Consider the following 23,971-nt stretch of genomic DNA (forward strand, 5'->3'; position numbering starts at 1 on the left):
TTCCAGATATTAAGATGGTCTGCTGTATTTCCACAAGAGTTTGCTTAGCATGCTAAGAGTACTAGAAATTAACCTTTTCATCTAAAAATCTGTAGAAATTATACTTATTTTAGCTTCTTGACAAAGGATGACAATGAAGGTACTTCAAACATGAGTGATAAAGTCTAGCTTGTTGAAGGAGACAGGCAGATGGGCTCTATCAGTATGTAGTGAATGCCCCTGCACCAAAACTTTATTGCACTTATGCAGACAGTTTAGGTCACTGGGCTAATTGGTTTGGTGCAGCTGCTTTTCTTTGTTATAAAGGAGGGTGAGGGAAGGAGAATAAGGTAATATTGAGAAATGATGGGGGTAAAAGGCATCAATATTTCAGTAGCTATCCTATGTATTTTCACAGAGTAGGGCTTTATGAAGCATCAGTATCCAAGGATGCTGCACTAATTCAAAGCGGTACCACCGACTCTGTCAATAATGGAGCTTCTTTCACCAAATCACAGAACGAAAAAACTGGAAGGAAACTCCAAGATCCCAAGCCATACCTGAACAGGAATCTCTTCTATAACAACCCTGACCAATGGTCATCCAAAAGGTCTGAAGACCTCCAGTGATGGGGGAAATTTGAAGTCCATTTTATTTTTAGCCTGATTTGGAAGGATTTTGATTTAGAAGGAAGCTTTAAAAAATATCTAAAAAATCTGTCCCTTTGAAATTTACACCAGTAACTCCAAGTTCTTCCTCTTAGGGAGTGCTGTTAGGTGGTTCAGTGGCTAGAGTGCTGGGCTGGGGCTGGAGTTAGGAGGGCCTGAGTTCAAATTTGGCCTCAGACACTTACTAGCTATGTGACCCTGGGTGAGTCACTTAACCCTGTTTGCCTCAGTTTCCTCATCTATAAAGTGAGTTGGAGAAGAAAATGGCAAACCACTCCAGTATCTTTGCCAAGAAAACCCCAAAACAGGTCGTGAAGAATTGGACTTGACTAAAAATGCCTAAGCAACAACACCAACAAATAACCAGAACTACGAGTCTAATCAACAACCCGGAAATAATCCAGTTTAGATGTGCTATGGCCAGGGCAGAACACAGCAACATTTACCTCTTCACGGGATCCTTCATTTTTGGATACAGTATCAACGCTACCAACGACGACATTCTCTTTTTTGGCTGCCACATCACACTGGTGACTCACATTAAGGTTAAAGTCCATTAAAATCACCAGAACTTCCACAGAGGAGTTTTGGTCCAGTCATAACTTTCCCATCCTATATTTGTGCAATTGATTTTGCAAGTGTAGGACTTGACAATTATACCTATTAAATTTCATCTTTATTAGTTTCATTCCACAGTTCTAGGCTATTTAGGTCTGACTGTGATCCAGAGTGCCAGCCATTCCCCCCAGCTTTGTGCCATCTACAAACCTGATAATCATGCCATCTGTGCCTTCATCCAAGTCACTTAAGAAAAATGCTAAAAAGTATGGCATCGATACTCCACCAGAGACCTTCCTCTGATGTAGACCCACCTTGGCTATACTTTCAGTTTAATCATTCACTGGTTTTAAACAAACCTATCCTATGCCTCTCCCATCTTGCCAACAAGAGAAGACTGACTTTGTCAAATGCTCTGCTGAAATACAGGTACACTGTCTAAAGCAGGGGAGGGGAACCTGCGGCCCCCTAGGTCCTAGAGTGCGGCCTTTTAACTGAATCCAAACTTCGCAGAACAAATCTCCAATAAAAGGAGGCCACATGTGGCCTTGAGGCCGAAGGTTCCCCACCCCTGGCCTACAGCATTCCTCTAAGATAGCTAGGTAGTATAATAGATATAGCTTTGGGCCTGGAGTCAGAGAAACCTGCCTCAGATACTTCCTTTGCTGTGTGACCCTGAGTGAGTCACATAACCTCTGACTACCTGTTTCCTCATGTATAAAATAGGGATAACAATAGTACCTACCCTTCAGGATTATTGTGAAGGTAAGCACTCTGGAAACCTTAAAGGCCTATCTACATATTAGTGATTATTATTACCCTCATTGTGGGAATCTGTGATTGTTGGTGTAGGAGGTAGGGCCTACCTCCAGATCACACCATCTCAGGAAGCACAATTTGAAACAAGGTCTTCCTTACATCAAACAGCATTCTAACCACTATACCAGATAGCCTCTAAACTAGTCTAGTAATCTTGTCAAAAAAGGAAATGAGGTGAGTATAGTAAAACCTGCTCTTCATGACATCCTAAAGGTGGTTAGGGATCATTCTTTTCCTTTCTAAATGACTGCAAACCCAGAAAGGGTGCTGAGTAAATGCCTGATAACCAATGTGGTATGTACTGGATTTGGAGTAAGAGGCCCTGGGTTCAAATCTTTGTTCTACTATTTTCTAGCTGTGTGACCTTGCTCAAGTCACTTCTTTCTGGACTTATAAATCCCATATCCAGGGAAGTGAATGACTTTTCCAATGTCTTCCCAGTTACTGCCTCACAATCTGAGAAAAAACTCTCTGACTCAGAAACACTGATTAGCACCAAACCAAGGTCTTCCTTTCAGCCTCTTCCTCACTAATCCATTTATTATTGTTGTTTTTGTTATTGTTACTGTTATTATTATCACTGAAACAAATGCAGTGACATGACTACATTCCCCCTTTTTAGTGGCATTTGCTTGAATTTCACTGGTTCATGTGGTCAGTTTAAAGATCTAATTTCCCCAAAATATAAATATTATAGTTAACTGAGGATTAAGAATCCAATAGGAAAAAAGCCTCTTCTCTCATCTGAAAAATCAACCATTCTTTAAGTCAACCACCAAATCTAGGGGTTTGTTTTTATTCACAAATGAGTTTTGTGGCAATCTCCTTCTTATTTCCTCGTCCTCATGGGCTTATCTTAATCATCATCCTATGTTTCCTTTCAAGGACTTTCCCAACAGCAGGCCATCTTGATGATACCTTGTAAAGATGAATGGAGGTGGTCTGACTTGAAATCTGTCAGGTTTCCACAATTTAATAGGAAAAACGAGGTAGGCCAATGACAACCAACAGAAAACCATCCCTATCCAAAGACCTGCAAATGTTCGAAATCTTATGAATCCTATTATTCTGACTACCAAATTTGCCTTGATATGGCTTCTCTCCTCTCCTCTCCCCACATCACATATATAGTTTTCTTGTGCCCTCAGATAACAAAGCTCAGCCTTATCTACCCACTGGGGGAAAGTTTCCCTTTCTGTGGAAAAATGACATGAGGATCTTTTCTTACCCTCATTTACAGTTCTACACAGATGCTTCTGCCCCCGGAAAAGATGCTACATACAAAAACCAAACAAGCAATGACAGCCACAAGAATAATCTGCAATGAAAACAAGCCACCCCTGTCTTGGAGAGTCAGGGAACCTTTACCTGGCTGCTGCCTGTTTGTTTTTGGATTTCCATAGATACATTCACACCAGCAGATCCTTCTGGACAGCACTCCAATTGGAGGTCTGCTCTGAAGCCAACCGAAATAATAACAATAAAATGACTATGAAACTCACCTGCCTTCAGCTCCAAGGGCCCAGCACCCCGATATCCTGATCCCAGGGTAACCAGGAGGGCTGCTCATTCCCCAACTTGTAGCAATCACAGGACTATGAAGAGGATCGAGCAGGATGCTCTGAGTATAATTGCAACTATCTGATGTCTGACTCCTAAGTTAGGTGTGAGAGGATCTACTTCTAAACTTTCCAGTTCTTTCACCAAGACCTACAGTACTCTGAGCTTGGAATGACAGTTTGCCACAAGAAATCTGGAGAAATTCTGAACTGACTGGGCTGTACCTCCATGACCGGCTATTCTAAAGGTAAGTCTTGAGGGAATGATTCAGGAACCTGGTGTGGCAGGGGAAGGTGGGAATTTGGATTTTCTTTAAGGTGCAATTCAGTGTTTCTGATGTGCTAGATGTAAGGGCAATAGGACCTACTTTAGGAAAAAGCCAATGCGTGCTGCTCTGACTCCAATGTCCTGCAGAGGCCAACAGGCATAAGAGGATAACTTAGCTAAGAGATTATGTTCATTACTTGATATTAATAGCACTGACTTTGGTTTAAAAAAAAACCCAGCCCAAAAACAAACCAGCAGTGCCTCACAGAGCTGCCCCTCTGGCTGTGACTTGCCCATGATATCCCTTGCTCTGGGTTTCCCCTCACCCTCAGCAGGTTCTGCTCTGATGTCTGCCTCTAAGCAGTCCCAGCACACATATTCATTTTCTAGGAAAAGGAGAGGACCAAGGAGCCTGATATAGTCTCCAGCCCTGGCATTCCCAGGAAAAGTCTAGGGGCCTGAATCGCACCTGGTGAGGCAGCCCATTTCCTTAAGCTCTGCTCCACCCATCTGAAGCTGGAAGAGCCACATTAGCACTAGACAAGCAAAATTAATCAACATCAGCCCCCAGGGCTCCCCTCCCTCTGACTCTTCTCCCTTTCTGAGTTCAGTGCCCTAGGCAGGAAGCTTTCTACTTCCCTATACCAACAGTGCCAGCAATGCCCCCACCCAGGGGCACTCTCCGTCAGCTCCTCCCTCTCTCCAAGGTGCCTCTAACCAGGTATAAACAAACATGAAACTCTACACTCTGGGCTCGGGCAATATGGCAACTGAGAATAACTGCTGCCCTCTCTCTCCTCCTCTTCTCCCTCCCTGCATTCTGCTCTCCTCAGCCATTCTGGTGCCAAGGGAACTGAGTCTGCAGGGCTAAATTAGAGGCAGTAGCTAAGCTCCCCCGAAGCCTAGCACACACGTAGCCCAGAGGGCTACACTGCTGAGCTGACAAGTCTTCACTGCAGCACTCCAGATTTAAATGGCAGAAGCTGGGCAGAAGGTACCTGGAGGTACTGGCTGGAATTGGCCTCCAGCAAGTGCCAAGGGGAACATGAGCTTTCCTTTCACTCCTGTTAACAGCAGTCATTTTTACTGAAGCCTTTGTAATTTCTGGCTACCCCTCCTTACCCTATCAGCCCTACCACCACCGAACTAAACCCCACCCTCACTGTAGCAAAACAACACATTGAGTGGATTGTCAGGTTGTAAGCACCATTCTGAACTGGCGATCCCCTGCCTCTGCAGGTTTCATTATCTATTGGCCAGGACCATTAGTGATTTTTCAATGACTCCAGGTCCGGCTTCCTCACAGTGAACTTTTCATTTACATCCTTGGAGTCATTATGGATTCTCATTCTGCTTATTTTACTCTGCATCCATTTACACAACCCTCCCCATGTTTCTCTGAATTCCTCATAATCACTTCTTACTGCACAATAATATTTCATTAAATTCATTGTCCAGTCACTCCCTAATCAATGAGCATCTACTTTACTTCCAGCTCTTTGTTACCACAAAAGTGCTACCAAGAATATTTTGGTACATATTGGAACTCTGTTTCTGTCTTTGAATTCACTGTGTATTATAGTTATCTGTTTTTCTATCTTAGCCCTCTACAAGACTTGAAACTCCACGAGTGATAAGGAAGCCCAATTAGCTAAACTTGGTATCTTATGCAGCCCCAAGCACAAGGCACTTCATAACCACTGACTGACTGAATGGAGGATGAATGAATCAAACTAGGGAACCGGGGTTTTGAACGTTCCTGGCTTCTGGTGTCGTAGCATGAGGAGACACTGAGAGATCAAGACAAGATGAAGCCAGGAGTTTGACTAAAGTATGGCAAGAGGATTAATTTACTAGACTCAAATAAATGGCTATTAAAGCTTCCTGGCCTAAACATTCATTCATTCACTCAACATGTATTTATTTGTAAGCGCTTATTATGTGCAAGACCCTATGTTAAGCTGCTGGGAATAAGAAGGCGAATAGTCCCTGTCTTTAGGAAGCTTAATTTCTATCAGAGGAGACAACCTGCACGTATAAGAATAAACAAAAATACCTACAAAGTAAAGGGGCAGAGGGGCAAGAAAGAACTCATCAAAGAAACGTGTGTGAGGTGAGTCCTAAAAGAACACAGTCTATCAACAAACGCTTCTTATGTGCTTGTTACATGACAGGTGCTGGGCTAAGTGCAGGGGACAGAAACAAAGGCCAAAACAGTACCTGCCCTCAAAGAGGGCACATTCTCATTGGGAAGATAAACATGAAAACAGACACATACAAGGCAAAGAGTACCCACCCAGAGAAGATGGAAGATCACTTCAGAGGGGAAGGCACTAGCAGAGAGTAGGGATTCTGAGCTGCAGAAGTGAGCAGGAGCACCCCCACCCCACCCCCAGCACAATGGGCAGCCAATGCTTGGCTATTCTGGTTTGTTTGGTTTTTTAAGGCAATTGGGGTTAAGTGACTTGCCCAGGGTCACACAGCTAGTAAGTGTCAAGTGTCTGGTTTGAGGCCAGATTTGAACTCAGGTCCTCCTGAATTCAGGGCCGGTGCTCTATCCACTGCGCCACCTAGCCGCCCCTAAGGTACACTATTCTGGATGGGAAACAGTAAGTGGGCTAGCTTTGGCTGGAATGTAATGTGTGCAACAAGAGTCATATGAAATCAGTCTGGAAAGACAGGCAGGAACTAGATGGTGAAGGGCCTTAAATGCCAAAGGCAAGAGTCTCTATTTTATTCTTGCCATCAGAGTTCTTGAGTAGAGGAGTGATTTGTCAGGCCTGTGCTTTAGGAATATCAATTTGGCAGCTGTGTGGAAAATGGACTGGAGAGGGAAGGCCAATTAGAAGGCTACTGTTTTCAATAGTCCAGATAAGAGGTGATGACTGTGGTAGGTGACAAGGGGATAGCTGTAAAAAATGCCCAAGAGGCAGGGGAACTGCCTGAAAATGAGGAATGAGTGAGAATGAAGAGTCAAGGATAACTTGAAGGCTGTGAACCTAGGTGACTGAAAGGATGGTGCTGCCCTAAACAGAAGTGGAGAATTTAGGAAGAATGAGTTTAGAAGGAAAGATAATGAGTTCCATTTTGAGAAGGTGAATTTGAGATGCCTACAGGGCATCTAGTTGGAGATGCTGGTAGCTGGTGATGAGAGACTGAAGATCAGAAAAAGTTGTAAGGCTGGAGATATACAGATATAGATACTATTACGTACAGATATATAAAGATATAGATATATTGTGCATAAATCTACATCTATATATGTGGAAGTTTTCTGAATAGAGATGACAGCTAAACCCATGGGAGTTGTTGATAAGATCATTAAAAAAGTATGGAGACAGAAAAGGAGAGGACCCAGGACAGAACCCTGGGGGACACTCAGTTAGGGGATAGGATATGAATCATGATCCAACAAAAAAAGACTGGGTGACTAGAAAGGGAGGACAATCAAGGTCAAAGTATTACAAAAAACCAGGAAAGACAAAGAATATAGGAGGGGAGGGCAGCCAACAGTGTCAAGGGCTGCAGAGAGGTCAAGAAGGACAACTCGAGAAAAGCCAATGGATTTAACAACTGAGATTACTGGTAGCCACGGAGAGAGCATTTCCATTGCATAATGAGGTCCAGAGACAGACTGGAATAAGTTGAGAAGTCAGTGAGAGGGGAAATAAAGGCAAACAGTATAGATGACTTTTTCTAGGAGTGTGGCTATGAGAGGCAAAGAGCTATCAAGTGACAGGTGATAGCTTGAGGAGATACTACTGAAAATTTGTTAAGTATGAGAGAGACACAGGCATGGTTTTTTGGCAGCAGGGAAGGAGCCAGCAGACAGAATGAGGCTGAAGATTAAAAAGGAGGAGATAATCGAGGAGGTAAACTATTACAGTAGACAGAATCAAGGGCATAAGTGGACAGGCTGACCTTGTGAGAAGGGCCATCTCTTTTACAGAGATGGGAGCAGAGAAAGACAGAACTGGGGATGATCTCTAGGGATTCTGAGCTATAGAATAGGGAAGAGGAAGCTTATGAAGAAAGTCTTCTATTTACTCTGTAAAAGCATGAAGTAAAATCTTTTGCTAAGTGGAAGGGGTAATGTAGAAGGCTTGAGGAGAGAAGAGGTTTGAGCAGACATTGTCAGTACTGTGGGGAGTGAGAGACAGTCAATTAGGGGAGAATAAAAGTATAATGGAGAACCAAATGGGAAAGAATAAAAGAGTGCCCTACAGTAGTGAGGGCCTAGTAGAAATTAATTAACATAAATTTGTGGTGGATCCAGTTAGTACAGTTGTGTTATCTCCTCTAACGCTGATCAGCAGCATAAAAATATGAATGGAGAAGGTGGATGTTGGGGTAACTCAGGGGCTTGGCAAGTCTCAGTGACAAAAAGACAAGGCAATTAGAGATTCTAGAACTGAGGACAGCAAATAACTGAAACGCTTAACTTTAAGTTCAAGATTGGGAAAGTAGAAAAGTAAAGCTAGAGCAGGAGTAATGGCCTGGAAAAGCTCAGGCAGGTTTCCCACCTCTAGGCCTCAGAGGGATGGATGGACAGGAAGTCACAGGTGAGATGAAGAGGCTTAACACAAGTAAGAAGGAGGGGTAGGTAGAAAGAAAACCTATTTTAAAAGAATTATCTCCATTTCTCTTGAAACTCTAACTTATGTTTTAATTACCCATTCACAAACCCTGAACTAAGCTCACAGCAGCATCAGGAGCATGGCTTCCTTTATTCACGGCCTAATTCCTTAAACTTCCATTGCACTGTCCCTTTGGACCCCAACCCTCAAGAATGCAGATCTTACCTGCATTGAGGAAGGATGGATACACCTCACACCTGAAACTTCTGCAAAGAGACACTTTAAAGGGTTCTTTCTCAAGGTGGGAAATAATGCCTATGGTTAGGGATGGATGGGGATAGGGAAAAGGTAGAATCAAAAGGTGAGAGAAGCTATGCTCTTTTTCCACTGCTCTGGGATCTGTTACCATATTTTTATCTGGAAAAAAATTTTCTTCTTTATCACTTGTCATCCCTGGTAGGCTCCATGAGGAATCCCAAAGAATGCCTTTCTCAGGAAGGTCTCAAAAATAAGTGAAGCAAAATGGTTTGTAAAACTTAAACTGGTATATACGTTTATTGTTGTCATTATTATTAACAACAACAATAATAATAATAATTAGCAGTTTAATGGGCCATATCTTGAACTGATTTAAATTTGTTGCTGGTTAGGAATTCCCTACTCTCTCAATCCTCTGTATTAAAAAAAAAACAAAAACAAAACCACCCTACCATAACTTTCTTTCTTTTCTTTTTCTTTTTTGACATTGACTTGTGATTTCATGGCGGTAAAGAAATCCCAGTAAGGAAATTCCCTCTACCAATGCAGCAGAGGCTTAGTCACCTGGAGGCACTGAGAGGTTAAGGGACTTTCCAAGGATTATACAGCCGTAAGTATCTGAAGCAGGACTTTCTGACTCAGTGGCTGGTCCTCTATCTAGGTCACCCCTCTCTACCATCACTTTTCTTTTTCTTTCTTTCTTTCTTTTTTTTTTTAAGGCAATCAGGATTAAGTGACATGCCCAGGGTCACATAGCTAGTAAGTGTCTGAGGCCACATTTGAACTCAGGTCCTCCTGACTCCAGGGCTGGTGCTCTATCTTTTGCACCACCCAGCTGTCCCTACCATCACTTCTCACAAAGCGTAATCCCCATGTAAAGAAAGCCATTAACTTTTACTTATTCATCAAATACACAGTCTTTTCTCATGACAGACTTTTAAATACCAACTAAAATACTTCTGGTTACTTATATAAAATGACAAGCAGTGTAGCTGCCAGGAAGACTTGAGTTCAAGTGCTGCCCCTGACACACACTGGCTGTGGTCTAGGGCAAATGGCCGCAGGCAACTCTCTAAGACTCTAAGTGACAAAGAGGGTGCCTCCTATCTGCATAGCCAGGTAGGAGTTTTCCTTTGCTAGGAATTCTCTTTATTAATGAAACCACAGGACTAGTCCCTATTTCTATTTCAGCTATATAGTATTCAGTACTCCATAAAGGGATAGCCAAATATCTCAATGTAAGCAACAACTGGCCCCAGTTTTGCCCATCTCTATACTCAACAGAGCTCAGGCCATTATGAAGAAATTAAACGTACAATGCAAAAGCAGTGTTAGAATAACTGGTTGTCTTTGCCCCCTAGCTTTCCTTCTCCCTCCCCCTCTTCCCATCTGCCAATTAAAGACATCCACAGACTGAGTCCAGACTCAGGGCCCCACGGGAGAGACAAACCACACTCAGTCACTGGAAGACTTAACAGAACAAGTATTGGGTTTCTTTTTCCTGAAATGACAAGCAAGGGAGGGGACACTTGACCTGATTTTTCTTTTTTTCCTTTTCTTTTTCTTGTCTTTTTAAAACTTCTTTTACTGATTTGGCTAATAAAAATATTATGTACCTTGTGGTGTTTTGGCAGATGATGCCTTCTGAATACCTCATGCTACAATGAAGTGTTTTCAGTACGGATAATATTGCCTTATGGATCATGGAAGTAAATATATTTTTCCTCCCAAAACAAATTTTTTTTGCTCTGAAATTTTAAGTTTCCCAATTAGGAGTCTTGGATAAGCAGTTCTTAGCTACCTCAAGGGATTTGCAAAGTTCAAAGAGAAAGCTAATTGCTCCCCCTGGTGGCAAAAGTCCATGAAATGAAAACTCTTTGAAAAGTGGTACCTAAAGTTCCCTGTAACTTTCAATGTTTTCCCAGAAAGCCACACCCTACATGACTAAACAACTGGGGCCGAAGAGGACCTTACACAGATGCAATAGACTCACTGCACAACAGAACAACTGACTTTAACTCTGCCTCAAACTCCAAAGCCAGTGCCCCAGGCACTAAGTTACAACAGCATGCTTAGGATGTCACCTCTAGAAGGGATGTCCAAAATCTAAATAGAAAACGCCTTCCTTCCAGCTTCCTGTCACGCCTCCATACAACCTCTGCATCCCCCTAATAATGGCACCTACAGAGACCTTGCCCTGGAAGAGCTAAACCACTTCCCGCCTGGGGCCATGTTTTCTTGAGGCTCCCTCACATGGCCCCAAATGCCAGTCTGCGATTCTCTCCAGCCATCTTCTGGCCATACCACTGGGCATGTACCCTTTCCCCTTTTCTAGCTCTTATTCTGAGAACAATAATCAAATCAATACTACTACTGCTTCTGCAAAAGTGGTGTCAATCAACCGTCCTGTGGCTTCACTCATTAACCCAGTGACTTCCCAGAACAAAACACCACCCCCACTATGTGTTCTTATCCCCATTAGAAGGTAAGTTTTGGGAAGATGAGGTGGCCAACTGGATAGAGTGATGGGCCTGAAGTCAAGAAGACTCACCTTCGCAAGTTCAAATCAGGCCTCAGACACTTAGCAGTTGTGTGACTGTGGGCAAGTCACTTAATACTTTTGCTTCAGTTTCCTCATTTATAAAAATATGACCTGGAGAAGGAAATGGCAAACCATTCCAATATCTTTACCAAGAAAACCCCAAATGAGGAATAGAGTTGGACATGACTGAAAATGACACAAAAAATTTTTGAGGAGAGGGGTGGTCTCTTTACTACAGTTGAATAACTAGTGCTTCACACAGTTGCTGGCACATAAAATAAGCCTAGTAAATGCTTTTTTGTTTATTCATTTCTGTACTTAAAAAGCACACTTATTATAGGTGTTGAGAGTAATATATAGCTCTCCTTTAGATTCAGGACCTTTAAACTAATAGTCAATGAAAATAAAGCACACTTTTTCACCTTTAAATATTACAATGCTATGAATGTTCACAAAACACCCAACCAGCCAGAGAGGGTCTCAGAATCCACACACAGAATCCACAGAATCCATCTAGTATAGATGGCAGTTTTTGTGGCATTCTAGCCTTCTATTCTCTGAAAATAAAGGAATTAAGTTACAATTCCTATCATATCTTTTTTTTAATTTTTTTTTTTTGGCTTTTAGGCAATTGGGGTTAAGTGACTTGCCCAGGGTCACACAGCTAGTGTCAAGTGTTTGGTCTGAGGCCGCATTTGAACTCAGGTCCTCCTGACTTCAGGGCCGGTGCTCTATCCACTGCACCACCTAGCTGCCCCCCCCCATATCTTTCAAAGAAAATTACATTCTTAAATAGCTGTGAAGTTATTCCTCAGAAATCTGACCTGGAGAGGCACAGAATAGGAAGATGTCTCCACTAGGTGAGAGTCATTTAAAATCCCTAACCTGGAAGGATCAAATAAGGATGAAAGACAGTGACTGGTCTTCAGTCTCTACTAAGCAGGATTCTAGGCTACAATCACACAGAAACCACTACAACCAGGAACATATGGCCTGATTTCTTACAGTAAGACAGAAGAAGCCTCTTTGTTCTGGATTCCAGTTCACAGAATCCCAGAGCTAGATGAGACACAAGAGGTCATCTAGTCTAACCCAAACCTGAACAGAATTTCCCTCCCAAGGCTGCCCCATAACATTCCTCACTACATACAGGTTTTCATTAAAAACCTTTACTAAAGCATACCATTGCACATTTGTTCAATTTTATTTTGAAGTTTTTCCTTTTAAGAACCTTAAATCTGACTCTCTGTATCATCTACCTTTGGTTCCTCCTTTTTTGCTTCTGGGGAGTATTTTTCCTCATATGACAGCACTTCAGATAGCTGAAAACAGGTATCATGGCCCCCTATATGTTCTTTCAGTGTTGTCTGAGGATTAAGGAAATCTGTTCTGTATTTTTGAATTCTCACACTGAAATGATCGGTTCTAAAAAAGTGCTGTGTCAATAACCCTGGCATCTATGCATGACACTCATTCAAATGGAACGTTCTCAGAACTCAGAAACTCAAACAGCTGCAAAGAAACACAGCTTGATGTTTAGAAAGGTTGGCATGGGGACTGGGCAGCTGTCATGGAAATTATGAATCGAGAACCCAGATCCTATACTTGGCAAAAATAATAAGTAAGTTTCCTCGGTCCATGAAGAGATGGAGCCAGATGAACATACACAATTCTGAGGAAAGCAAACTTTAGAATGCATGGAGTTTAAAGGGGGCTAGTCCAGGGAGAAATGCTAAGTACACATAACGGGTACACATCCTCTCCTGCACAGCTGGAGAAACCCACAGTGGGCAGCTGACCCACAGTGTCATAATGGGGTATACAAATAGTGAGGCCTCTGACAACGCACAGCCAGACCACGTGAGTAGACCCGGAAGTGAAGGGAAACCAGAAGACTGATAGAGCTGGGAGGGGATGGGGTGAACTTTTTTGGGTCATTGTGCCCTTTGGCAATTTGGTGAAGTCTGTGGACCCCTTCTCAGAATGTTTGTTCCTACATTTATAACTGAAGGAAATGAGAAATTTCCGTTAGAAGTTAGTGAATAGAAAGATGTAATTTTCACCTCTATCCAAGTTCAAGGATCCACAGAAATCTATGGACTCCTAAGGGGAAACCTCAAGTTAAGAACCCTTGGAATTTGGGTGTGGAGCGCCTGCAGGGAGCTATGGGGGAGGGGGGAAACAGGGGACATGAGGGAGGGGAAAGAAGGCATGTCTACGGGGCAGGAAGCAGAAAAAAGGGAAAGGTGTCCGGGGCAGGATGGTAGAAGTACTTGGGAAAAGAGGGGGCAAAGACGGGAGGCGGGGCGGGAAGAACAAGAAGGGGAGTGTGTGCCGGGGGTGGAGGGGAAGAGGAGAGAAGCAGCTCCCTCAAGGTCGCTGCCAGCTGCACCCTTCCCTTCCCCCACCTCTCCCCTGGAACAACGTGGCGCTCAAGGAGAAGGGCCACGGAGAGCACGTGGAGCAGGGAGCTGGGGGCTCCTCCGCAGCTCTCGGGCCGGAGCTCCGCCAGGGGCAGGACGCCCCCTCTCGGGCGCCAGGCTCTAGGCGCGCCTGCCCGGAAGGAGCGCGCTCCTGCGTCCAAAGGCCTCCGCTCCGCGCGCTCCTGGCCTGGGCCCCCGCCCTCGTTACCTGGCCTCGCACTGCGCCTCGCTCTCCACCCCGTCTTCCCGCTCATCTAGTCCTGGGGGGGCTTCCTCCGTGGGAGGGGGTTGGGGGGCGGCGGCGGCCGAGAGGGCCAGCGCCAGTGCCGTCGCCATTGCGCCTCCAGATTTGTAAAGCGGCCGGAGCCGAGTGCCGGGCCGGAGCCGGGAGGAGGCGGACACAGACACAGACTAGGATAAGCGACGGCAGCGGTATGGAGAGAGAAGCGCTCCCACAAGGACTTCTGGGAGTTGTAGTTCTGCAGTCTTGTCTTGACTTTGGAGAGCAGGCATGGTGAGAACTACAAATCCCCTGGGGCTATATGGTGGAGCCTCCGGTGCATCCTGGGAGCTGTAGTCCTTGCTGGAGGCGACTAGCCCATGGATTGGGGATTTCCCCGTAGCGCTGACCTCAAGGACACGAGCGCAGGGCTGGGACCCCCGTATAATTCTTCGTGCACTTCATTGCTATTACTCTGTTGAGCTGTCCTTCCCAGAAGTTTTACTGATCCAGCCCGCTTTTACTGTCCTCTGATTTTCACTGAGCATTGTCTGGAGCTCTCCTTTAACTCCATCACACCTTGTCTTGTATTATAATTTATCTACTGGTCTTTTCATTGAGGCACTTTCCTATCACGCTCAGCCCCTGCTGCTACCAGAGTTCCTTGAAGACAGAAACTGTGCTATTTTTCATCTTTATAACCCCCTCCCTCACCAGTGCCTAGCACAACACTGTGCAAGTAGTAAGAGCTTTAATAAAAGTTAAATCGAAGTCATTGTCCAATCGAGATCCTTCCAAAGGAAGTTTAAGTTCTCTCCACCTGGAACTCTTCTTGGGCAAGTGACTTGACCGACTGCCTCTTGCCCCTCCCCGTCCCCCCTCTCCCCGCCTCCCATGACTCTCAGTCCTCTGAGGGCAGAGCTCTAGGTGAGCTAAGTGGAATGTGAATAGTTTCTACAGTGGTGACCAGGGAATGCTAGACCCGGTGAGAAGCAGCAGGAGCCCGGATTGCACAGATGATACTCCAGCATAGTTTCAACACCTCATTTCTCCAGGCTGGTCTTCGCCCACTCCCCTCACCCCCTTCCTGAAAGGAAAGTTAATACAGTGACAACTCTGGAACTTCCAAGTCCTTCCTCCACCGACCCTTTAACCACAGTAAATTCTGAGAAAAGTTCGTCCCAAGTAAGCCCAGTGGCTAAGGCTGGAGCTTAAGAATGAGCCCAGTGTGGAGTGAGAAGGGCTAGCGCCAAAAAAGGACTGCGGCTGTGATGGGATCCGAGGCGAATTTGCGGTGAAGGAGGGATACAGGTTAGGGGCTAGGCTCCTGTCAGTTTCGAGCAATTCTGCTCGAAAGCACACCATAGGCAGGAACCAATTCAGTCATGTACATGATAGCCTTCCTAAAATTCCCTTGGGTCACAATCAGGGTTCCGAGTAATGAATGAAAGACTGTACCTGAAGCAAAGGAGCCCTAGAAAAAGCGGTCTCTTTCGATACCAGCTCAAAAATCTGTGGTTTCACATTGACTACGGAATAAAATGATTCTGGCATTCAAAGCCTTTTACAATCCTGTTCCATCTTATTTTTGCAACTTGCCCTTCTTTACACATTATATACAGTATTCTAGCCAAACTGGACTTTCCCTCTCTTGCATATTCAATTTTCCTTTTCAAGGGCTCCCTTCTCAGCCAGCAAAACTTGCTCATATCTCCCCTCTTATCTCCCCCCAAAAAACATTCCCTTGACCCTGACAAGGTCATCCTTTCAAGCTATCATCTTCCTCTCCTTCATAGAGAAATTTTTAGTCTACATCCTTACCTCAACCCCTCGAAAACTAGTTTCTGTCCCCACCATTTTACAGAAATGACTCTCCCAAGGACCATTGCCATATTGCTTCAATCCTCCACCTTTTTTAGTCCTTGAACTTCCTATGGCATTTCATAATATGGACCTTTTATTCTTTCTGGAGATCCTCTATTTCTTTGGCTTGGTTGATTACACTCCCATGGTTCTGCTACTTCTCTGACTGCTTCTTGCCTCTTCTGCAGGTTCCTCATCCTCCCATCCCATAAACATCAGTATCCTCTAATGTTCTGTTCATAATTTTCTCTGTTCTGTCTAAACTCTACCTTGCTGATCTCATTTATCCCCAGGACTTTCACGTATGTCCTATGCAGATGACTCCTAAATCTATGTCTTCACCTCCAGCCTCTTCCCTGAGCTCCAGTCCCATGTTTCCAAGTTCCTGTAATACATGGCCACCGAAAAATACCATTACCTTAACTCAATAGATCCTAAACTGAACTTGAAGGCAGTATGGTGTAGAAAGAACCTAGGACTTAAGAGTCAGGAGAAACTTGGATTCAAACCCCACCTCTTGATATTTAATACCCATGGGAAAATTTATTTAACCTCTGTGGCTTGGTTAATTTATCTGTAAAACGGAAACAATAATACCTACCTGAAGTAGGTACTAACCCACTTCATAGAGTTGCCAGGATCAAATATAAGGCACTCTATAAATGGCAACTGTTATTTCTTATTACTACAATGTAAACTTTTTGAGAGCTGGGTCTGTGTCCAGTGTACCCTGGTACCCCTAGCACCTAGTGCACTGCATCACACAAGAAAAATACTTCATAAATGCTTGTTATATCACATTTGCATTGCATCTATGACAAAGTCTTCACCCACGCTTCTCTCGAAATTATGTTAAAGCCTTCCCTCATTTACCCATTATACATGATCCTTCTTTCCTTGCATCTCTTTAAAAACAAACTTTGTTTTATCTTAGGTGTGCACTTTATCATACTCTTAACTTGCATCAGAGTTATTTGTGTGTCTCCATTCATTCATTCATCCACTCAAGATACAGGAAGCCCCTTGTACCTCCAAAGAATGTGCCTTAAGGCACTGGTAGGAAATAGGGGAGAAAAGAAGAAAATGAAATTTACATAAGACTGGGTCCCTATACCCGAGGTTCTTAAGTACTAGAAAGGGGATAGGACCAGAACAGTAATTCTACTACATATAAACTGTGAAGGTACTAGAGTTGCAAAACAAAGCAATATGTGATATAGAAAGATTGCCACCAACGAGGGGAGTTAGAAGTAGGGGGGATCAGGGAAAGCTTCATCAACATCTAATGCCCCACAGTCCCTCACATTGTAAGGTCCTTGAGGGCAGGATTTGTCTATGACATTTTTGTTTCCCCAGTCATTCTGGGTCCTCAGAGGAATCCGAAGGTAAGATAAGTGTGGGGAACCATCCTAGAAGCTGCATTCGAACTCCTTCCCCCTCTCCTTTCCCAAGCTCACATCTCCAGAGGGGGCGCTTCAGACTCTGGAGCCATTCAGCCTTCCTCAGTCCTGGTTGGTCAAAAGGGTGTGTGTATGTTGGAACCCACTTCTGACCCTCCCCACACCTGAACAACAAACTCACTTGCACCCAAGTCATGAAAAAGAATCAATAAACATTTATCTGATACGGTCGTTTTCGTACATACAGGAATCAACTTCCAGCCCGGTCCTCGCTGGCCCCGGGCTTTACAGCATGTACCCTCCGGCTGGGGGGCCTTACCAACTTTCGCCCCGTGCTCGCCGGTGATTAAGGAGGGCACCGATCATCACGCTTGGGAGGGGCTCAGCCTCGGGTAGGTCGCCGTTAAAACGCCTCTCGCAAATAAACACTTTGTAGATATAATATATATGTATATATGTGGTTACAAGGGATAAATTGAAACTTTTTTTTTCCCCAAAATGCACTTATGTCTAAGAACGGGCATAAAAACCAAACGAAGCCCAAAGGGAGAGGACGCTCTGATGGGCTGGGGCAGGTGAGCAAGTCCAGGGGTTCTCTCCGGACCTGCTCCAACTGGTGAATCTGAATCGGCGGTGGTGGGGTGGGAGGAGAGGAGAAAGCAAGACCTCTTCTAAGTCCAGCCCTCCCAGTCCCAAAATGACTCCAGCAGCAAGGGTCAGAGGATATTTGGGGAGGGTGAGGAATCTGTGAAAGGGCAGATTTCAAGAGCCCTCTTGGGAAGGCTGAGGCAAATGCGTTGCCCCACCTCCACCGCCTCTGCACGTGCAAATAAAGTGCATCCTTTTCTTTTTTTACCTTGAAATTTTGCCCACCCCTCCTATTTACCCAAACTCTGCCCTCCCCCCCACCCCATCTCCCTTTTCCTGTGCAAGCGCTGGCCCTTCTCTCTGCATACACACACACCCATCCCCCTACCACTGAGGGCTGGATTTGGGTGCCCCAGCAAGGTCAGAGGTAGATCTGGAGAAGGTGGCCTTGAATATGTCAGTGGCAGCGAGACTGTGTGTGTGTGTTTTGGGGATAGGGACATCATGAGTCCGGAACTCGGTGCTGTGCTCCCCTTCTTGGGGGGGAGAGGGGAAGCAGGGGAAAATCACACATTGGGGGGGGGATTGGGTAGTTGGAGAACAGTGGCTACAGCACTCAAGCCCTCACCAGCCTGAAACTATTCCAGATGTGACCCAGACCTGCCCATCCTTACCAAAGCCAGTGGAACCCACACCCAATTTACCCAGGGGGGAGTAAAGTGCTAAAATCCAAGTTAATAGGGACCCGTCTTGCTCTGGAGTTCAACCCTCCACCCCAGGAATTCCTTGGTGAGGAGCAGTGACCACATGGTCTCCCAAAAGAATATTAGCTGAAAGACTGAGGACAGAGACCTACTCTTTCCCATACATGGCAACTACCTCTGCTACCTTCTCCACATACACCTCTGACACCAATAAACTTCTATTCCCAGGAGCCCCAGGATTGGGAGGAATTAGCTAAAAAGTAAGAGAAGACAACCTGAGAGTAGAAGAAATGGTGTGTGCATGGAATAATATAACATATACCATCTCTACTCTGCCACTAGCTTTCTTTCAGACTTGATCATCTAAGCAAAGTGACTCCTTCTGATACCTCAAAGAGCTCAGTGCTAGGTTGTTCCCCTTCACCTCCCCACCCCCTATTTTCTCTGTATTCCCTCAGCACTTGGCTTTTCTATCTTTTAATTATCAATTTCCTCTTGTTTGTATCTTTAAATCAATTCCCTGTGTTTTCCGTCAGATTGGGGACCTCCTGATGAAAGGGACCAGTGTCTCCCCTCTCATTCCAAGGTAAAGCAGAGGGAAGGGCCCAACTCCTCTAGGGTCAGTCCCTCCGATGCCCCTGGACTTAAAACCCTAGCCAAGACATGGAAAGCAATGACAGTGTCCCAACCCTAGATTCCCTACTCTCCTTTTATCCCTGCCCCCAGAGGATAGCATCAACCTCAGTCTTGGTCACATACTACTCAGAGGCAACTGGGTCAATTAAAGAATTAGAAGGCTCAGAGGGGAAATTATCTTTGTGAGGTGTATCCCTGAGCCCAGCCTCCCCATGAGGGTCTGTGGGCAGGAAACTACCCTATGTCCACCTCCCCCATGGACCTGTGCTGGGTGGACCCTGCCCTGAAGGCTCTTTTTGGGGGCTGGAGAGATGGCAGCCATGGCCTGAGTCACTAGATACTCAGACCCCTGGCTGAGTTTCAGTAGCTGGAGGGGGTAGGGGAAAGTGGTCCTGGACCTGCCACTGTGATCCAAATTCTCAACTTCTGAGGCTCAGGGAAGCACTGGCTCCCCCAGGGTACAGTCGGTACCAGGAAACCCTTAGCACCAAAGTGTCAAAGATTAGACAATTTATAGTATAAAAAGGATATAAAATCATTTGTTACTTGTGAAGACAACTGGCTTTCTCACAATATCTAGGAGACACACACCGGGCAAATATAAAAATTCACATCATGGACTGCAGCTCCTGTAAATGGGTCCTTGGGTATACCTGGGGGAGCAGAGATCCCTTGCCCAACCAACCCCTTACAGCAGCCCCTTCATGTCTTTAGCTACATCAAAGCCTCCCTCAACTTTAAGGGTCTTTCTTCTCTTTTGTGGGAGGAAGGGGGTAGGGCGTTAGAGGGAAGACCCAGTGATAAATTGGGTCATAATTATGTCTATTATCTGCATTAATGGAGGGGAGTGGTGGCACAGATAATCCATAACAGCAAATAATCTAAAAACAAATTGTGTTTGGGAAGGCAGTGTAAGCTTCTGTGTGTACTAGCCTGACTTCCCTTTTTTATTCTGTCTGTTCCTCACCTTAGGTGACCTTTCCTATGTAGACTCACACTGACTCCTAGGAGGAAAAGGGAGAAAAGCCAACCTTAACTTCTACAAATTGGCTAGGACACAGCTACCACTTCCTTGTGGGTCCCACCTTGCCTTGACCGGTCTCCATCATAAGCTTGTGGTGTAATGGAAAAAGTGCTGGGTTTGGGGTCAGAGCACCTTGGTTTAAAGGTCAGCTCTACCACTTTGGGGACCTTAGCTTTGTGGGGCCTCAGTTTCTTAAATGTAAAATGAGGGAGTGGACAAAATGACCTCTAAGGTTCCTTCCAGTTCTAAAGCTATAACACAATAAGTTTGGAACTCCTTCCAATTTCGCAAAGATCCACATTCGAAAAGATCCTGTGCTGCCTCCAGCCCTCAACCTAGTTCTTTTCCCCATTTAAATCTGGAGATAAAAGGCCCCAAATGAGATTGTGGGATGAGCCAGATGGCTGGGGGCTAAGGAAATGCTCAAAGGCAAGGTTACAGTGGATGCTAAGTGCTTACTGGGGAGGATATGTTGGGAACAATTCCTAAAGGAAAGCCTACCTCCCATTGCTTTCAAGAAATAAGAATGTATTAACCACCTCACTAGTGCTAGGCACTCTCATCTTGAGGACACTCACCCTCCACCACCCACAAAGTAAGTGCCACATACTATCTGATTCCAACCTAAGGAGTCTGAAACCTGTCCTTGAGGTCATTCTACAAGAGGGAGCAGATCAGGAGCTGTGGGCTCTTCCTATCATTAGCATCCCTGGATCTGTCATTACTTATTAATTCGACTTTCCAGTCTCTGAGGCAGCAACCAGGTTGGGCACCATGGTGCAGTGAGGGTGGAAAAAAGCTCTGTATATGGAGTCAGGTTTGGAGTCTGGCAAACGCACTTCATCTCTCTGGGCATTGGCTTCTCATCTGTTGAAATGAGGGAGCTGGACAAGATGATCTCAAAGCTTCCCTTACAGCTCTAAATCCTATGATACTATGACTGGAGAAAACTGGTTAATGGTCAAGTGCAGAGAAAGCAAGGGGCCCTTGCACAAATGGGCTATGTTCTCCTCTCACTATCACCACCAGTCATCTGTGTGACTGTCACACTCAGAACCTCATTCTTCCAAGAAAGGGGATGTGGAGCCCTGTACTACAGGGCACTAGCGCTAGCTTCTGGCAATCTTCCCTCAGCTCCACCAAGGGACTAGAGAAGACAACACTCAGAGAGTAAAGAATGATAGATGGGCAAATCTTCTAAGAGCTCAGCTCCCAAGGGAAGGGAATGACAGAAAGTGTTTTTAAGGGTGCCCATATCTGCCTCTCTATTCCACCTCAATATTAGCCAGCCCTTCAATTCTTAGTGTCACTACTATGCCCTCTGGTGGAGGGGAGTAGACAGACACAGAAGGGAGAAACAAGATAGGAAAAGGCATGAGGAGATACAAAGAGACTGCCTAGGATATAAGGGATCTATCCAGGAAAATGGCTAAAGAGGGTCCAGGCTTACAGTGCTAAGAGGAAGAGTAGCTATGTGACCTAGGCTGGGTCCTAGGCCTCTTCCCAAGAAACTACAAGCACCCCTTGACAGAAACACAATGCCATGAGGGCACAAAAGGAGAGCTCTGAGAACAGGACTAGCACCTGTCCTATTCAGAAGCTGAGAAATCAGAAATGTGAATGTAGGGCCAGTAGGTACAGGAAAGTCCAGACCCTATCATTCTTCAACTAAAGCTGAAATCTGTCCCCTCCCCCCAGCAGGGAGAGCTGAGAACCCAGGTGGCACTCCCTTTCCCTCCCCTATATAGCCCTGCCCATCCAGAACAAAGTTCTTTCCCTTCAGTTCCTTTTCCAAATACTGGTATCCCCAAAGTCAGTTTACCCTTGGGGATGTGGGAAGAGGAGGGAGGTTTTTTGGGCGCCTCCACCCAGAATCACTCTCAAACAATTTCCAAGCATTCAAAGTCTTGGCTCTGAGAGACCAGGTAGACATCGATCTCTCTCACTCCATCTCCCATACTCCCAATGCACAACAGCGTAAGAGAAAATCTTGCTGCTACCCCCTAAGGAAACCCCATCCCCACCCCTATTGCACTTTCTTCTCCCTTTGAACACCAACTGGTCCCCTCCGCAACCTGAGCACACTGCAACCCAGGTGTGTGTGTGTGTGTGTGTGTGTGTGTGTGTGTGTGTGTGTGTGTGTGTGTGTGTGTGTGTATTTACCTGTGCACACCAACTGGCCCCCTTCCCCAACCTGAGTACACTGTAACCCAGGCAAGCATGTGTATGACATGACTATGCATGTGGATGGACTGACAAAACCTTAGATGGGCTGCCACAGCCTCTCTCAGTTAAACAAGGCTAAGGAACAGGTCCCTGGGAGTGGTATTCTTCTTCCTTCCAAAGGAATGGCCAGGGAGATGAGGAGAAGGATAGGAAAGCCAAAGAACGAGGGATGGGAGATCGGAGCCAGCTCCCTCCTCCCCTCCCTTCTCCTCTCCCTGGCTTGTAAACTCAGTACCCAGTCAGTCTGAGAAGCAGCCTGGCCTCCCCAGCCCCCACCCTCTCCCCCAGCCCCAACCTCTGCTCACTTCTCAGGCACCTTACTGGCTCCCGATTTCCGGCTGGGCACCACTCGGTTCCCCTTGTCTCGACCACCCAAGGGCCAATCGTCCTGGGGCTTGGGGGAAGTCTTTGTGGGGGGGCCCTCAGAGGGCCGTTCCTTGGGTTTTCGGCCCCGTTTCTTTCCACTTGATGTGCTTTTCTTCTTCTCCTTGGCGGACAGCTGCTCCCTGCTCTTGGGTTTGGGTGAGGAGTCTGCTGAGGTTCTGAACCAGTTCTATGGAGAGAAGAAAGCACCCAGTGAAGCCTAGGGCATTCAGGAGAGATTATTCCCCATGTCCAGCATGGCTAAAAAGTCAGCTTTTCCTTATCTCTTGGCTTCCCAATTCTCACTCTAACTATATGACAGACTCCCTCCCCCCATCCCTCCCAGACTCAAACCCAGCCTTTCCTTCCACCCACTCCTGCCTCCACGGGGACCAGGCTGGGAACCCTTGTTGCTAAGATTGTTACAAAGGAGGTTTAGTTAACATTCCATGGTCCTCACCTCTGAATGTGTCTTGATGATGTGGTATTTAACACCACTTTCAGAGCTGAACTCCTTCTGGCACAGGAGGCACCGATACTTCCCCACCAAGTGGTCTCCCTGCAGTACACAGAGCTGGGTTCGTGATCCCCCAAGCCCTCCACCTTGTCCCTGTCTCACAACGCCTCAGAATATGCTGACAAGCAGTTCTGGAATCTTCAAACCCAAACAAAGGCAGGCAACACAAACATCCATTCTCCACTCCACCCCCAACACACATATACAAATATTCCTCTCCTCCCACAGGGGCTCAAGCAACAGAGAGGCTGCAGCCCCAGGGACAGTGAAGTACATATGCCTCAAGGGCCCCGTCTAGTGGGCCATTTCTCAGAGAAAAGACAGTAAGCCCCTTAATAATGAGCCATTGGGGAAGGATGTCCCACCTGTCTGGGTGAAGTGGGACACTGGGAATAGGCCTCAATCAGTATGAACCCAGAATGACACAATATACATGAGTCTGATTTCCCTGGGAGCCTTCTCAAGTAGGCCCACAGTAAGGAGGGTGTTGTGGTCTGGGAAAATGAGGTTTTTCGGGTCTAGTCTTAACAGGCTGTCTCTTTCTCAGTCACATCCCATGTTACTGCCTGTAACCCACTAATGGGTTTCCCAACTCTGAGTTTGGTCAGAGAAGCCCCACTCAGACCTGCCTGGGTAAAAAAGCCCTCCTCCCCATAAAATACCCAAACTATGCTGATAAGGGGAGTGAAGATGGAACTGGACCTAACAATGCATCTTGGCCTTAGAGCAGCCTCTCTCTCCAAAGACCACTGTCGAGTCTCTCCTCCCGCAATGACCAG

General features: G+C 45.6%; 2 protein-coding genes across 6 annotated transcripts in view; both read right to left on the reverse strand.

Moving 5' to 3' along the window:
* UCKL1 (uridine-cytidine kinase 1 like 1) overlaps positions 1 to 14,088 on the reverse strand; it is a 38,098-nt gene extending 24,010 nt beyond the window's left edge. For 2 of the 3 annotated variants that reach the window (XM_020981658.2, XM_020981656.2), the window contains exon 1: positions 13,860 to 14,088. In XM_020981658.2, the coding sequence (XP_020837317.1) occupies positions 13,860 to 13,987 (128 nt within the window). In that variant the 5' untranslated portion in view covers positions 13,988 to 14,088. The remainder of the gene's footprint in view (positions 1 to 13,859) is intronic. The other variant, XM_020981657.2, reaches the window with a different exon arrangement.
* A 3,241-nt stretch (positions 14,089 to 17,329) lies between these two features.
* Positions 17,330 to 23,971, reverse strand: part of ZNF512B (zinc finger protein 512B) — a 36,379-nt gene continuing 29,737 nt past the window's right edge. For 2 of the 3 annotated variants that reach the window (XM_078149918.1, XM_078149919.1), the window contains 3 exons: positions 23,136 to 23,234; positions 22,629 to 22,865; positions 17,330 to 17,562 (listed from right to left, as the gene is read on the reverse strand). In XM_078149918.1, coding sequence (XP_078006044.1) covers positions 17,500 to 17,562; positions 22,629 to 22,865; positions 23,136 to 23,234 — 399 coding nt within the window. In that variant the 3' untranslated portion in view covers positions 17,330 to 17,499. Of the gene's footprint in view, positions 17,563 to 22,617; positions 22,866 to 23,135; positions 23,235 to 23,971 lie in introns of all 3 variants that reach the window. The other variant, XM_020981655.2, reaches the window with a different exon arrangement.

The sequence above is a fragment of the Phascolarctos cinereus genome, unplaced genomic scaffold, assembly GCF_003287225.1.
Source record: "Phascolarctos cinereus isolate Bilbo 61053 unplaced genomic scaffold, phaCin_HiC Scaffold_2;HRSCAF=192, whole genome shotgun sequence".
Taxonomy (NCBI): domain Eukaryota; kingdom Metazoa; phylum Chordata; class Mammalia; order Diprotodontia; family Phascolarctidae; genus Phascolarctos; species Phascolarctos cinereus.